We start from the raw sequence: 14,714 nt of genomic DNA on the forward strand, positions 1-14,714 counted from the left end.
CAATATAAATTATACAATATAAATAATATTTCATTATAATAGTTAACTTTACATTTAATGCATTTTCTCTGCTCTGACACCAGTTAAATGAAAGAGAAGAACAAACATGATGCATTCATTTTCCTAACATAAATCCTCAGAGAGCATGTCACCCTCTCTCTTTCTCGTCTCCCACCTCTTCTCTTCCCCACACGGACGTCCTTCATAAGGGGAAGACCAGGAAGCCTGAAAAAGTAGAGAACTTCCAGCCTCCCATTAAGTTGCCCCTTTCTAGCTTGAGGTAAGCCTTGTCCCCTCGCTCCATGATCACAAGCCCTGCATTCGTGGCGGCCTCCCGTGTTACATCCTGGTCTCCAGCAAAGGCCGAGATCATCGCCCATCCATTCAACATCAAACTCACCTGTGAATGGAAAACACTGTCAATTCTTTATATTAATTACTCGTGAAATACAGTTGCATGTGTCTCTACCTATACACCCTTAAAAAAGGTTCCAAAAGGGGGGTTTTCCATCGGTTCCTCAAAGAACCTTTCAATGAGCATTTCTAAACAACAACAACAACAACAACAAATTGTCTCAGTGTGGAGAACATTAAAATATAAAGAACCCCTTTTCACTATGAAGGAATGGAAAGGTTCCATGGAACCACATATGCCTAAAGAACCTTTATTTTAAAGAGTGAAAGTACCTGTATGGTTTGTCTGTTGTATGCCTTCACCACATGGAAATTGAAGCTGTACACCCCTCGTCTCGGAGCAAGGAAGATACTGCTTTCTTGGTCAAAATGACTTCCAACGTTCACCAGGATCTGACAAAAACTGACTGATTAAACAGAGCAAAAATACATAAGTGTATTTTTTATATGTGAAAAGATTGCTTACCTGGTCAAAATAGATGATCATGGTGCGGTTGCTCATATCTGTGGGCTCGTGGTTGGTTTGGCGTGTGGCAGAAAAGGCCACACGGCCGGTACCTGAACGCACAGACATCCCCAGCGCATTACCTGATGGTTCTGAGGAGGGTGTTGAGTCACAGACCACCAGGCATTTACCCTCCAGTACTATGGGCTCCGTGTCATTTTGCCCTCTGACCACTAGAGGGCCGACTAGCAGAAGTAGAGCTAGTATTGGCATTGGCAGCCCAGAACAGGGCAGCATTGTCTTATTATAATTTCCTCACAATATTTCAGATGAAATTATGTGCAAATGCTCCCTGCGATTTGGTCAAGTATGTCGTCTGCAGGAAACTGGGGAGGTTATGAGCTATTTTAAAAGTTATCTTTAAATCCTTGGCTCTGTCTTTCACCCTCACTCTTTCTCTCTATTTTGCAGTCAACCTCCTGTCTGTCACAGTTTCCTGACGAAGATCTACTTCTGTGCTATCTTGTTAAATTGCCTGCGGGGGACCAAAGGCAAGGACACTTAGAGGTTTCTCATCATCCCCCCCACAAAAAAAATCCATCATCATAGTCGACCTGTGAGAAGACAGAGAGAGAGAGAGGGAGTCAGAGGAGCTCTGCAAGCCAACAGGTATGCTTGTGTGTATGGGGGAGGAGGAAGAGGAGCGGTGAATGATGAAGATCATGAGGTAACACTTTGGATCTCTTTCAGCTGAGGGGAGTATAGCGTCCAGGAGAGAGTGAGAACAAGAGAGAGAAAAAAGAACAACTCCACTGAGAGACCATCTGTCTTTAACACGCTCTCACTTCCCTCCTGACGTTCCACAACATGCAGGACCTCCCCCCCCTTCACAGATCTTCTATCCCTCCCTCCTTTGCTTCTGCGTATTAGCTGAACCCTCTCTCTCTCTCCTCTATGTTTTGGCATGCTACAACGGCAACAATATGCAAGTCCTGAAACCAAAGAATGTACATTTTGGAATATTAAGGTAGTACATATATCAGGTTTTAATTGGTACCACTCACCTCATTAACTTACTATTCAAGACATGTTTATAGTCTTTATGAAGCAGTGACATTTACAAAGGTCATTTTTATTTGCGTCTGGTCTTGAGTGAAACCGCAGTGTTTGTGCACTTTCAATAAGAACTAATTCTGCTCAGTGCAGTGATGTCCTTTTACAAGCCAGCAGCTTTATTTTCTTCAGAAAACTTCACTCACCCAATTCCTTTTAGAGCATCATCAAAAATAATAATTCTTAAGCAACATTTTTTGCCGTGTTTTCATGTAAAAAAATATCTAAATATCCTTAAAAAGAATAATTTACTTGAGATGCAAAGATAAGAATAATAATGTGTAAGATATGACTTTAAAACTTCTTACTTTTTTGGCAAATAGTTTGTGTTTATTAAAGCATAAATCTAATAAAATATACTGAGGTTTGAGGTTTCAAGGCTGTTTAGACATTTGACAGGAAAACAAGTCAGAATACATAAGAAAATATTTTTTTTGTGTGTCAGCTAAACAAGCTTTTACTAAAGCCTAAAGGCTGTTTAGATATTTGACAGGAAAACAAGTCAGAATACATAAGAAAATTATTTTTTTGTTGTGTGTGTTTGCTAAACAATATTTCACTAAAGCCTCCTTCCTACGGAGTAACACACGAGGAAATTAAGTTTTTCATAAGCTTTTGTTATAGGAAAAAAATAGCAAAATCACCTGATTTAGTGGGCTGTTCCTCGGTTTCCCAGGTGTAATGATGCGAGGTGTCAAAGCTTCTGTAGAGAAACACTGAATCTGACAGATCTTCCTACTCATCCTGTCTCTCAAGTCCCTCCCCTTCCCACCCACTCCACCAGCTTCACCTTGCTCTCTCTCCCTTTCTAATAATCTCATCCATGTAATTATTCTTTGGTGTAAACAGAATGGCCAAACTGGGATTTGTAAATGATAGCCAACAGTCAGCAGAAAGCATGAGCAAAACAGGAACCATAACATGACCCAGTGTGTCCCACAAAACATGATTGATACACATGGATCATGAACATCAAATGGCACAAAGGTTAGTATAATAAAAGAAAATATGCAATAAAAAAAAACATAATAACTTTCAGATTTCACAAATATACATTGTAATTTTTTATTTTTTGAAAATGTATCACAACAAATGAAACCAATGAATAAAATAAGAAAGTGCATACATTTTGTTAAATTGTGCGTGCGTTTTAAAAACAAAGTATTGGGTGCACTGCTTCAGGAAGCAATGATTTGAATGCTTGGATTTAGTTGTTGATCATAAGGAAGGACTGGTACACAATAATACCATTCATATCTAAGTGATAAATTAGTAATGTCAAAAGTAATCTAAAGGTGCGTTTACACGACAATGATGTAGGCTAAAAACAGAAAGGTTTTTCCTTTGCGTTTTTCGTGTACAGAGGACAATGTTGTCAAAATGATCCCGTTCACATGGATTTATGAAAACGGTTAAAAACGCTGTATTATGCATGCCAGGACAGTAGATGGCGATGTCACTTTGTAAAGAAAAAGGTGCATGATGTCACCGTTTTCACAAATTTGCGTTTTTTGTAGTTTACACAGAGACAATAATATTAAATTTTTCAAAAACGTTGCACTGTGAAACCCGTTTTCTAAAGTTAGCATTTTCAGGCTCCCAAAACACTATTGTCGTGAAAATGAACGGCCAACTCAAAATGCATAACAAGTTTTATGTAAATGGCCCCTTAAAAGTTTGTGTAAATGGCCTAAAAACGGGTAATCTAGATTATGTAACTACCTACAATTATCGTCATGTAATTTGTAATCAGTAACAGGTACAATTTGCAAGTAGGCCTAATCTACCCAGCACTTAACAGCGCATGTGCAAGCGCTAGAAAACAACGTCCATTAGACGAACCCCGAACACGTCTTTCTGCGCTCACGGCCAAAAATATCTATACTAGAAGGAAATATTAGAGATTTATATGTTGCTAATTTTGAATAGCTGTCAAATGGAGAAAGATGCACTGGATGGATCTCCGTTCCCCTTAAAATATGAGTGAAAACATGATGATGAAAACCCGCAGTTATAAAAGATTAGACTATTTTTTTTCAACATCAAGACTTTAATTATAAAAGAAAAGAAAAAACTAAAACTTGGAAAAATAAAGTCTACCTTTTCAACCAGACCATGATATATCCATCAAGAAACATAACTCTTTATAAAATAAACAGCGCCCATCTTCACCCAAATCCGAGAGGAAATGCAGTCATATTTTCTTGAGGACGGTGACCCTGCTGTTCAGCTCTGGTTTGTAGAGGCCAAAGCCCAGGCAGACGGGCTGGGTGAAGCTGGTGCTGAAATTGTGCAAGGGGAGCAGGGTGGAAGCCGATCCGACTTCTGAAAAGGTGATGGAGCCAGAATTATAGTCCAGAGCCACTGCCAAATGGTTGCCTGACATTTTTACGGAGAGTTGGGTTTTCTTTCGGTTATGCCAGGCAGCAAGTTTCCTGTCATGCTGCTGTGTCAGGCTCCAGGATATCTGAGCAATATAACAGAAAATCAACTAACATTGACATTAGATGCTAATAAACAAGTTTAATGTGTATATAATCTGAATTAAGATACATTTTCAGAGAAAAAGTTATCACAATGAATAAAAAAATATATATAGAGATATAATAATAATTATTAAAATGTGTTACAAAATAGACATTAATCCATCTGGTTTCCACTGATCATAATGAGATTTCAAAATTGCACACAATTATTATGAATGAACATAAATTAATTTATATTTTAAGAAGGAGATCATTTGTGAGATCTTCATATTTGGGGGTCTGTGGCATCAAAAAGTTAGAAAACCCCTGTATTAGGGTCCTAATACACAATCTACCTTATTGCAGCCAAAAGCCGTGCCCTCTTTTGCTTTTCTCCCAATGTTGTGGTAAGTCACTGCTATATCCCAGAAACCCTCCACCTCCAGCTCCCAATAATGGGTTCCTGAAGAAAAAATCTGACAGGAGACCACCTGAGACCAGTGGTCGAAGCGGTCAGGATGCTCAGGGACAGGCAAACGTTGTTTCACCCTCATCACTGAGTGTAGGTCTTCAGAGATATTTAGGAGTGGATGGGCTGAGTTTTTGTCCAAGGTTAATGGGCTGCTTACTAAATAACAAAAAGAAACAGGCATTAGAAATGTAGCCACTAGATGGCACTATTGAACAAGGCAAATGAAGCAATAATGCTACTGTAAACTGTTAGAACACACTGAAAATATTAGGTTAGCTGGAATTAAATTACTTAAAAAATTTAAATATCCATGGGGCATCATGGACTTGTATGAATGATAATACGCACAGAGATCTCTCTTGAGCTCAATTAGGCAGCGCAGGGTATCAGCTATGAATTCTCTGTATTTATTTTCCACATTCTCTAAGACACGTTTCTTATCCATGCTGGGTTGAGGCGGTGTGAACAGAGGGGAGTTGAGATCTGCCATCATCCTGCAAGAAAGAAGAAAGTGACTAATACAGGTAAACGTTTTACCCCCGGTTGCACAGACCCAGGTTAAAATGCATGTTTAGAGCCGTTTTAACTGAAAGCAACTTGCACTGATATATCTTAAAATATGCCAGTGCCATTGTTTTGTCTCAAGATGCATACCAGTAATGTTTTTTTCTAAAGCATGTTTATAAAAGCTACTTAAATGCCCGAATTGAACTAAGGCCTAATCCTGGCTTAATCTAAACTCTGTTTGTGAAACCAGGGCATATACACACACTTGCTCTATTTGATTAAAATGAAAATAACATACAACTGCAATCACAAACCACAATATATTTCTACGACACACTAAAACAATCACAGTTTATCTAAAGACTCACTGTGAATTCTCTGTCTGGTATGCCTGCATGTGAAAAAGCAGGACTATGAACAATCGCAAATGTATCTCTCATTTTAGTCTCGTTTATTCTGAAAGACATCTGTAAAGACCCTTTGTAGAGGAAGTGATAGCCTATATGATGCCATAACTAAGCTTGTGGATACATTAAAAATCGTAATAAGGCAATAAACTAATTAATTTATCTGTAACAAAGTTTTATAAACATCCTTACTTTAATGCACTTTCTGTCGTTCATGTCTTTCTGTCATCTAATTTTTTATGGCTATGTAATGCCATTCTCAGGGGCATTTGTTGACCATAAAAGGTGATTAACAATAGCTCTATAATTAAATAAAATCTACACAAAATATGCCTTTACTGTATTATTGTATTCATTATTTTAATGTAAAGGAAGTAAAAAATAAAGTTTAAAAATGCATACATTTCATTAGACTTTGATGTGTCTTTATTTGAATAGAATGATGATAATGCAAGCATAAAAAATATTATATTGTTCTCAGCATATGGTAAATGAGGTTTTATGCGCATTTAACCTGGAACCATGTAAACATCAAATAGGTGGACAAAATTGAAATGGAAAGGACACTTTGGCTCCTCATTTTAGTTGTCCTCTACGCATCATCACTGCATCACCTTTATTATGAAGTATGTCCTCATACCCAGATTAACAGGAAGGGGTCTCTCTCGTCCAGCAGGGAGCCGAGGAAGCGGTGGATGCTCTCAGTTTGGTTCAGATCTTCTCTCACCCTGCTGCGGTCTTCCTGCACCCTGTCCATGGCCTGCTGTCTCTCCTGCTCAGTGATGTTTATTACAGCCGACACTAGTCGTCCCACACGAGTCTGCAGGGCTGAGCCCATCTGTAACACCTGAGAGACATCACTCACAGAGGAGTCCTCCTAAAATAAACACACATAATGCATGCTTTCAGCTATGAAATCCTGACCTAATCATTATACTTCAGGTTAGGAATAATTTGTTTATTTGATAATGATATGAGACACCAAAGACGCTTGAACTTACAATGACGGTGCGACAAGCATTCTGATGTTCTTGAAGCATATTTTCACCTTGCTTTACTTTCTCTTCTGCTTTCTTGAACAGGCTCTGTAATTTGACCTATAAAAATATTACAGAAAGGCTTTTTTTATTTGAATCCTGGTTTAACAGACTCCATTGTCTTTTATCATGTTTCACAATGTTCAATATTTGGTAAGTGTAAGTGCATATAAGTGTGCCATTTGGGAGCGGGCCCTAATCTCCCCCCATTACGGCGCCCCTTTTATGATTGGTTGTAGCTAGAAAACTCTTTCTTACACTTTTAACACTACGAGAAGGAGTGGTGTGACTTCTGTGTCACCGCGGTGCGACAAATGCTGTCCCAATTCAAAGGCTCCTTCAAATACTGCCTCTAAATGCGACCTTGTCTACCCAATAGTTCAATGTGCGTTAGTGACGACAGGATTTTGTGAGAGAAATTGCCAAATTACACTTTTAAACGTACGTATTGGATTTCAGCTTACTCAAATGATACAAATGTAAAAATCTAAATCTTTAAGCCATTCAAATGTTGACATATCTTACTAAGATGCGATTATATATACAGTAGTTTATACTCTTTATTATGTACAGAAATGGACCATGGTGTACATATTTAAACCCTGTTTTGTTTGCAGATAGTTTAATATAACTTTCCAAAAAGTCCAGTACAAACATTAATCAAACACTCATTAATGACAGCTGTCACAGTTAGGCAACAAGACCAATCCTCCGTAGGCAAAACCATCCCATTTAACAACGCTCGATCCGAAATTCACGGCCTTTGAAGGATGCAGCCTCTGAATTGGGACACAGCTAGTGATAGCGGTTTCCTCCTTAAGTGACATTTTTGGTGATCCGATCACAAGTGCTCAGCAAGACACATTACCGTTTACACCTGGCTAAAATGCGTTTCAAAATGCGTCTCCTGTGACCACTTGCTTTCGTGACACTCTTTTTGCAGGGTGAGATGTCTGATTTTACAAAGACAATAAACCGATGTAAAGCAGATTAAACAGTCCCAGGACATTATTAAAAATACAACAGGACTTTCTCTTAAACAGCAATAGATCTAATAACTTACTTTGTATTCTTCCTCCACTTTTCTCACTCCTTTGACCTGGTGTCGAGCATGCCGTCCTTCCAGAATACAGTCTTGGCAGATATACTCCCTATCATCCGTGCAGTAATACCGGAATACCTCCTGATGGGTGGGGCACCTGCGGCGGGTTACGTCCATCAATGGCTCCACCAACAGGTGAGTGCTGTAAGCTGGCCGTTGCAGATGTGGCTGCAGATGCTGCTCACACAGAGAGACCTCACATCGCAGGCAGGTCTTCACAGCTGCTTGAACCTCGTCACCATCATCTTCCGGACAACAGTCACACACAACCAGCCCCTGCTCCTCCAGGCATTGTGGGCATACAAATCTTCGCTTGCCACTCTGGCTCCAGGCCTCTTGCGCACAGGCCGTGCAAAAGCTGTGGCCGCAGGGAAAGGGTTGAGCTCTACCAAACAGGTCACGACACATGGGGCATGTGTGCTCTTCCTCCATGGAGCCCATTGCAACTGTAAATTTGTGAACAATTAATTTTAATAATAACTTAATTATAATAATTTACTCATTTTAATAGTGTCCACTAAGTAGAAGCAAGGAAATTATTGGTGACTCTGACTCATAAGAAGTCAAATCATGGCACACGGATTTATACAGACCCATTTGGCACAAACTAATTACCGTAGCTTACTATTTAGTTAATCTGCCTCCTAATCAACTATTTTTAGAAAGCTGTTCTATGTGACTACCAGATAAATGAGGTAATCTCCCATGAATTTCTATTAAAGTCATTTAGGTATTACATAAAAGTTTTTTTTGTGTGTCAATTTTGTCTATGTAAGTTAACAAGCTGAGACAATGTTAAGTCACTCTTTAGGTTTATTCCTCCAAAAAGTGTAAATACTGGCACTATCAGAACAATGCAGTTTGTTAAGTATCCCAACGATTGGGATGAGATTTGTTTGAAGAGCAATGGACGATTGTTCGGAAACTGTTTGAAATCTGTGATTCATTTCGCAATTCTGTTTGGTTTCGCTGAGGGCACAGAAATGCAGAAATGACACTTCACCTTTGATTTATAACAAATCTGCCCTATATTTGACCCTAAAGTTTTCTGCAGACAATATCAGATCCAACTCAAGAGATCAACTACTCAGTGGCCTCCTGACCTGAATTAGTTGGTTACAATTATATGATTAGCATTATGATGCATAACAAAACTGGGGGAGGGGGGGAAATTAGACTTACCCTTTGTGTCCTGCAGCCTTTTGTGAAAGCAGGATGTTTTCATACAGAAGCACAGCCAAAATGTACATGTAAGAGCGTGCGTGTGGGGCAGCTGGCTTATCCTGCAGTGTCTTCTTAACCAGACTGACTGACCTCTCAACACAGAGAACAGCTAAGCCATCACATGACCTGCTTTCAGAAGCAATATGAGGGATTTGTGAGGAAACTAAATTAAAGCAAATAAATGTCACCTGACTGTTTAATCAACACTGATATCTATGTAGAATAAATCAAGATATAGTAAATAAAGTATTCTCTTATAAATTAGCTGTTGTGATACACAACACAAGTTACTAAAGAAAACAAAACAGCAAAACCTTAAAGTGCTTACAGTGAATTATTGTGTAGATTGGAAGCACTGCATGTGACAGGTATGTCAGAATGTATTTTTTGATCAATAGTCTCTGTATTTTATTATAACAGAACAGCATGTACATTGGTGACCTACAGTACACTCATCAAAAGTTATTATATAAACAATGGTAAATGTACACATACTAGCCTTTAAAATTCAGCAGAATGCTCTGACCAAACCAGTCTTACAATGTGCATTGGTGTGCTCAACCTTTTTAATTGTTGCTTGCAGCTACAATTGTGACAGGCCAAAACGTTTTGATTGTGAAGTGTCTTTTTGTCCTAACAACACAAATATACACACCAAAGCCTGACAAAAGACAAAAACTGACATATATGGTCTTTTTGTTTTCAAAAGGCTTTTTTGTTTTTAAGCGTTTTATACATTTCTATACAGGCAGTTCAATTTAGACACATTTAAAAAATAAATACGGGTCAAAGAATGCTTTCGAGTCTAAGATCTTTGTCTTTTGCAAAACACTCTTGGGGGTGGAGCTATTTTCATCAGGAAGCTGAGAAACCAGTTTATCAAGTGCAGAAACGCTTTTAGTAGGCTACATTCACAGCATTTTACATTTTAACAGACAGAAAATGCTTTAAGATTCATTATGTTTTAATGTATAAAAAGGAAAGATTGAGAACTAAGAAAAAAGGAAAATAAAAGTGAGGAAAAAAGGAGAGACAGAAAGAAGATTTTGAAGCAAACTCCAAACTGGCTGTCTGACGCACGATGGAGGCAGAAGAGGATCGTCATGAAAGTGATTTTTCCTCAGGTTGTATATTAAATAAATGTTTAAAACTTTGACATGACCCCTAATACATTTTTAGAGAGTGTATGATCTGACACAAAAATCTTCAAAATATCATTGAACAACAATTTATTTATAGTCACTTTGTATACATTGTTGTTCAAAGAAATGTGTGGTGTTTTATGGTGTTAAGGGTGGCCCATCACAGATTTTATTCCCAAGAAAGTATAATATTGTAAGGCCAAAATGTTTGACTTGTTTATAAATACAAGAGAAGTCATTCTAGCTAAACTGAAAGTAAAATCCAGGTTTCCTCCAGCTTCAATGCCTTAGAGTTTATGTTTTTATGTACAAGTTTCCATTTTGTCACTTTTAAGCTGGGAAACTTTGTCAAAACGATATAGGAATGTCACCTATTAGGTATTTACAAAGGTTTTAAAATGGAATTGATTTATACAAACCACAAAGTGCGCAATCTATATTTGATTATACATCTGAAATATGACAATTCATCAGTAAACTACAAGTTATAATGACAGATTACTACATTTTCTTTTGCAGATTGTCCAGCTCTTCCAGAGATAAAGCTCATTATAATAGGTAGTAAAGCAGAATTCAAACGCAGCGCGGCTAATACCATCCTTGGTCAGGAAGACTGTAAAGTGAGAGAAGAAATAGTAAATAATGAGATTAAACAGAGGACAATTCAGAATAGGTCTGTTACTTTGGTAATGACACCAGGATGGTGGAGGAGCTTCACACTGGCAGAAAGTGCAAAGTCTTTAAAGATGGAGATTGTGCACAGTTTAAAACTGTGTCCTGCCCCACATGCATTTCTTCTAGTCATCAATCTACACACACCATTCACAAACATGCACCTAAACAGTGTGCTGGAACACATGGAGATTCTGGGTGAGCAGATCTGGAATCACACCATCGTTCTGCTCATGTATAACAACAAAGAACAGAGACATGAAGATACAGAGCAGCTAATTGAGAAAGAGCTTAATATTTTAATAAAGAAGTGTGGGAATAGAGTTCATGTCTTCAATTATAGTGTCAGCAAGGGGATAAATGTGGAAAAACTGTTTCATAAGATAAAGAACTTGGTAGCTGAGCATGAAGGACAGTGCTTTAAAATTGACAGCAATTTGTTTGAGGATATGGAGGAAAAGAGAAGAACTGTGAAGAAACAAGCAGAGGAGAGAGAGATTGAAGTAAAAACAAAGATGCAGACCTTGAAAGAACATCTAACAGGTATAGTGGTTTAAAAAACAACATTGAAAAGTTTAAATTATGTAGGCAATATGACTCCACCTTATTGCTGCACTGTTCATGAACGTTCATGTTTTCTCTGGCAGATAAATCTTTCCCAGAGTTAAGGATTGTCTTGATGGGTGGCAATATTGTTGGGAAGACCTCCGTGGTGAACACCATCCTGAAAATTAAACAAGAGAAGAACATGTCAAAAAAGTGTGTGATGAGTGAAGGAGAGGTTGACAAGCAAAAAGTCATTTTAATTGACACTCCTGGATGGTGGCCGTACGCGTCTGTGAAGGAGACCTCAGAGCCAGTTAAGAAGGAGATCATGTTGAGTGTTACTATGTGTCCACCAGGACCTCATGCAGTTCTGCTGGTTCTGCGGTCTGGTGTCGCCTTCACTGAGGCACACAGAAGGTCTGTCAAGGAGCACATGGAGCTCATGGGTCGAGATGTCTGGAAATACTGTATAGTGGTGTTCAGCAGGAGCGACTGGATGGGAACCCCCACGATTGAAGAGCACATTGAGAGTGAAGGAGAGGATCTGCAGTGGCTGATCAATAAATGTGGAAACAGGTATCATGTACTAAACTACATGGAGCAGGATGATGGGAAACAGGTCAGAGAGTTGATGGAGAAAGTGGATATGATGGCTAGACTGAACAGAGATCTCCTGAAACCCGTGGAAAGTGCAAAAGAGGAGAGTGACAGTGGATGGGGATCTAACAAGTCAGACATGTTAGAGAGAGGAAGCTTACAACTGGAACCACCTGAGAGTAAGTACAGCCTGAAATAAATAAAACAGTGATCTGATTACTGTCAGTTAGTAAAACATGTTTATACAAAGTTGTATTAATTATTATATTTCTTCCAATAGTGCACGAAGACTACGTTAAAAAATGGCTTGAAAACATGGAAATTGTGTCTAACTTCAGGAGCTTATCAGAAAACATTTCAGAGGATGTCACACAAAATCAAAATTACTGATGGCTTGCAGTGGCAAATACAGAAAACATAAATAGAAAAATAAAGAAAACACATGGCATGAGATAATATTTAATTCTATGTACAACTAAGTAATGAGAGCAGGATGGTAACTTTACTTTAAGTTTTGTTTTAAAATGGGCTAGAGTTTTGTTCTGTAATCAACTTGACTATTTATACCATCAGCTCAATCTCATGACATACACAAGAACAAATTAATATGACTTAATACAATTCTTATTTTACACACACAATTCTCTCAAGATGATTTTATTAACTGTATTAAATATAAAGTCGCATTTGACATTGTGTAATGATTTTCTGTATAACAAAGGTATCTATTTTGCCAGTGTGTATCTGTGTTTATGAAAATAAAGAAAGTGAAAGTATAACACAGCTCACTTGAGAGAACAGGAAAAGGAAATTATTATTGAGTGTCTTTTTATTAACGTTTTAGTAACTGAAGTATCATTTAATTTTCAGTTGAATAAAAAACAGTTCCAAAAAAGAGGGTGAAAAAGTGTTTAACTATATTCCTTGTCTTTTCTATCTCAGCAATGATGCAGTTTTTAATCTAAGGACAAGCACAGGAACAAATAGAAAATAATTCTCAAGCCCTTTACTTTTAAGTATTTTATAGCATATGATATGTTACACATATATCACATGCTAAGGTGGTTATATTAACTGCATTAAATGTAACTGTATAAAAATAAAACAAAACGTTTTTTAAAAGAGTTAAATCAAGAATTTCATTAATTAACAGTCACAATTTAATCCAGAGACACATTTAAAAACATGCACAGGAACAACATAAAATATTTGAGATCATTCCCCGAATGTACATCACAGCGAGAGATATATGACTAAGAAAAAAAAATGTGAGAAAGAAAAAGAAAACAAGGCAGAAGACAGCCAGATCTATTTTGAGCATTCACACAGCCTGCAACACAGGATGGAGGCAAAAGGGGGCTCTGATGGTAAGTTTCTTTTCTTTAAATACATTTTTTTTTTTTTTTTTTTTTTTTTTTACTGTGGATGGACACAAAGTCATGAAAACATACAGTATGTAACCCAGTTCAGTCACTACAGCTTGATAATATTAGACATACATTGAGTTATGTTTGGGTAAATAATTTTAAAAGACAATAGCTATTATCAGATATAATATTATATAATAATAATACATTTTATTTATAGGTGCCTTTCATGGCACTCAAGGACACCTTACAAAATCCATAAAAGCAATGACATTAAACAATAAAACCAGTATAGCAACAAACATTAAATCACATAAAAGCCTGCATAAACAGAGAAGTTTATATGCATTCATATGTATATTCTTGGATACAAATTCCTTATTTCCAATTTCCAAGTAGGTTTCATTTAGTTGAAACTTGTAAGGATAAATATTATTTAATTATCAAAGTGCACAATATTTATGTATGGGCTATGTAAAGATGTATTACAATAATGAAGGAATGTTATCAGATGCACCCAAGTTGCTTCCATCACGTATAACAGAAAAGTTTGGTACTGCGTCCAAACAAAATCTCACTGAAAGCTTATTTTTTGAGATATCAACCTAAAATTTGAAACACAACTTGTTCAGATTTTTGGCTTTTTTTTTTTTTTGCATTTTTAGAGTCCACCAGGTTTTGAAAATATATATTTTATATAAAATATGAATAATTACATTTTTAACGTTGTACATTTTCATAAACTCAAACTTCTATAACTTTTTTTCTGTTTAACTGTCTTAATTTATTTCACTTCTAAAAAAATCTGCCTAGTGTCTTCTTAAAAACAAGACCAACCATACATCTATATTCCAAAGCATTCTTGAATTACAACCATTTAAGTTCGGAATGTGCATTTTCATGTCTATTAAAAAAAAGGGGGGCGCTTGATAAGGGAAGTGTATGTCCATCAACAAACCGATATGTATATTTCTAATTTATTGCTGTGTACATGCGGGAAATTATTAACTGTATCAATAATAGTGCATATGTTAGCCAAGCACTAACGTGAATGAATGATGTTACATTAAAGTTTGTAAAACATATCTTGCTCCATCCTTCATCATTACTCAAAGTAGTAAGAACAACATACAATCAAAAAGCCGGTTAGCCGGAGACATGCACAAGACAAAACTACATTATTTATACACCCGGTGGAAAATAT

At 37.2% G+C, this 14,714-nt stretch overlaps 3 protein-coding genes and 1 long non-coding RNA gene across 8 annotated transcripts in view; 1 reads left to right on the top strand and 3 right to left on the bottom strand.

Annotated features, from left to right (window-relative positions):
* Positions 1-202: 202 nt before the first annotated feature.
* Positions 203-1,156, bottom strand: cbln12 (cerebellin 12; the record flags this gene model as incomplete). Its single annotated transcript, XM_079613382.1, has 3 exons — positions 203-400; positions 688-807; positions 881-1,156. 3 exons carry the CDS (start codon positions 1,154-1,156, stop codon positions 203-205), a joined length of 594 nt encoding a protein of 197 aa, XP_079469508.1.
* Positions 1,157-3,008: 1,852 nt separating this feature from the next.
* trim110 (tripartite motif containing 110) lies at positions 3,009-9,311 on the bottom strand. 4 transcript variants are annotated; one of them, XM_079613937.1, is made up of 8 exons: positions 9,145-9,311; positions 7,924-8,408; positions 6,825-6,920; positions 6,464-6,670; positions 5,785-5,807; positions 5,258-5,403; positions 4,794-5,065; positions 3,009-4,439 (listed from the first exon to the last, which is right to left on the bottom strand). In XM_079613937.1, exons 1-8 carry the CDS (start codon positions 9,185-9,187, stop codon positions 4,167-4,169), a joined length of 1,545 nt encoding a protein of 514 aa, XP_079470063.1. In that variant the 5' UTR covers positions 9,188-9,311; the 3' UTR covers positions 3,009-4,166. The 4 variants fall into 4 exon arrangements, with proteins under 4 accessions (XP_079470063.1, XP_079470061.1, XP_079470062.1 ...); XM_079613935.1 differs by having other exon boundaries at positions 6,464-6,700; XM_079613936.1 differs by having other exon boundaries at positions 3,015-4,463.
* Positions 9,312-9,575: 264 nt separating this feature from the next.
* The window catches only part of LOC306999356, a 36,874-nt gene continuing 31,735 nt past the window's right edge, over positions 9,576-14,714 (bottom strand). The window contains exons 5-6 of one of the 2 annotated variants that reach the window (XR_013797831.1): positions 11,604-11,724; positions 9,576-10,941 (exon numbers count right to left, since the gene is read on the bottom strand). This is a non-coding gene — a long non-coding RNA (uncharacterized lncRNA). The remainder of the gene's footprint in view (positions 10,942-11,603; positions 11,725-14,714) is intronic. The other variant, XR_013797832.1, reaches the window with a different exon arrangement.
* LOC306999353 (GTPase IMAP family member 8-like) lies at positions 10,054-13,270 on the top strand. The gene is made up of 4 exons (XM_079613938.1): positions 10,054-10,310; positions 10,848-11,543; positions 11,648-12,322; positions 12,424-13,270. Exons 1-4 carry the CDS (start codon positions 10,268-10,270, stop codon positions 12,531-12,533), a joined length of 1,524 nt encoding a protein of 507 aa, XP_079470064.1. The 5' UTR covers positions 10,054-10,267; the 3' UTR covers positions 12,534-13,270.

The sequence above is a fragment of the Phoxinus phoxinus genome, assembly GCF_949152265.1.
Source record: "Phoxinus phoxinus genome assembly, chromosome: 5".
NCBI lineage: Eukaryota > Metazoa > Chordata > Actinopteri > Cypriniformes > Leuciscidae > Phoxinus > Phoxinus phoxinus.

Excerpts from the sequence above, each read along its gene's own strand:
- LOC306999353 (XM_079613938.1), top strand. The coding sequence starts at position 10,268 with ATGGAGGCAGAAGAGGATCGTCATGAAAGTGATTTTTCCTCAG. Across the intron at positions 10,311-10,847 it reads TGAAAGTGATTTTTCCTCAG|ATTGTCCAGCTCTTCCAGAG; the intron begins GTTGTATATTAA and ends TTTCTTTTGCAG. Across the intron at positions 11,544-11,647 it reads CTTGAAAGAACATCTAACAG|ATAAATCTTTCCCAGAGTTA; the intron begins GTATAGTGGTTT and ends TTTCTCTGGCAG.
- trim110 (XM_079613934.1), bottom strand. The coding sequence starts at position 9,187 with ATGAAAACATCCTGCTTTCACAAAAGGCTGCAGGACACAAAGG. Across the intron at positions 5,404-5,784 it reads TACCAGACAGAGAATTCACA|GATGATGGCAGATCTCAACT; the intron begins GTGAGTCTTTAG and ends TCTTTCTTGCAG. Across the intron at positions 4,464-4,793 it reads CGGCTTTTGGCTGCAATAAG|TTGATTTTCTGTTATATTGC; the intron begins GTAGATTGTGTA and ends TGTCAATGTTAG.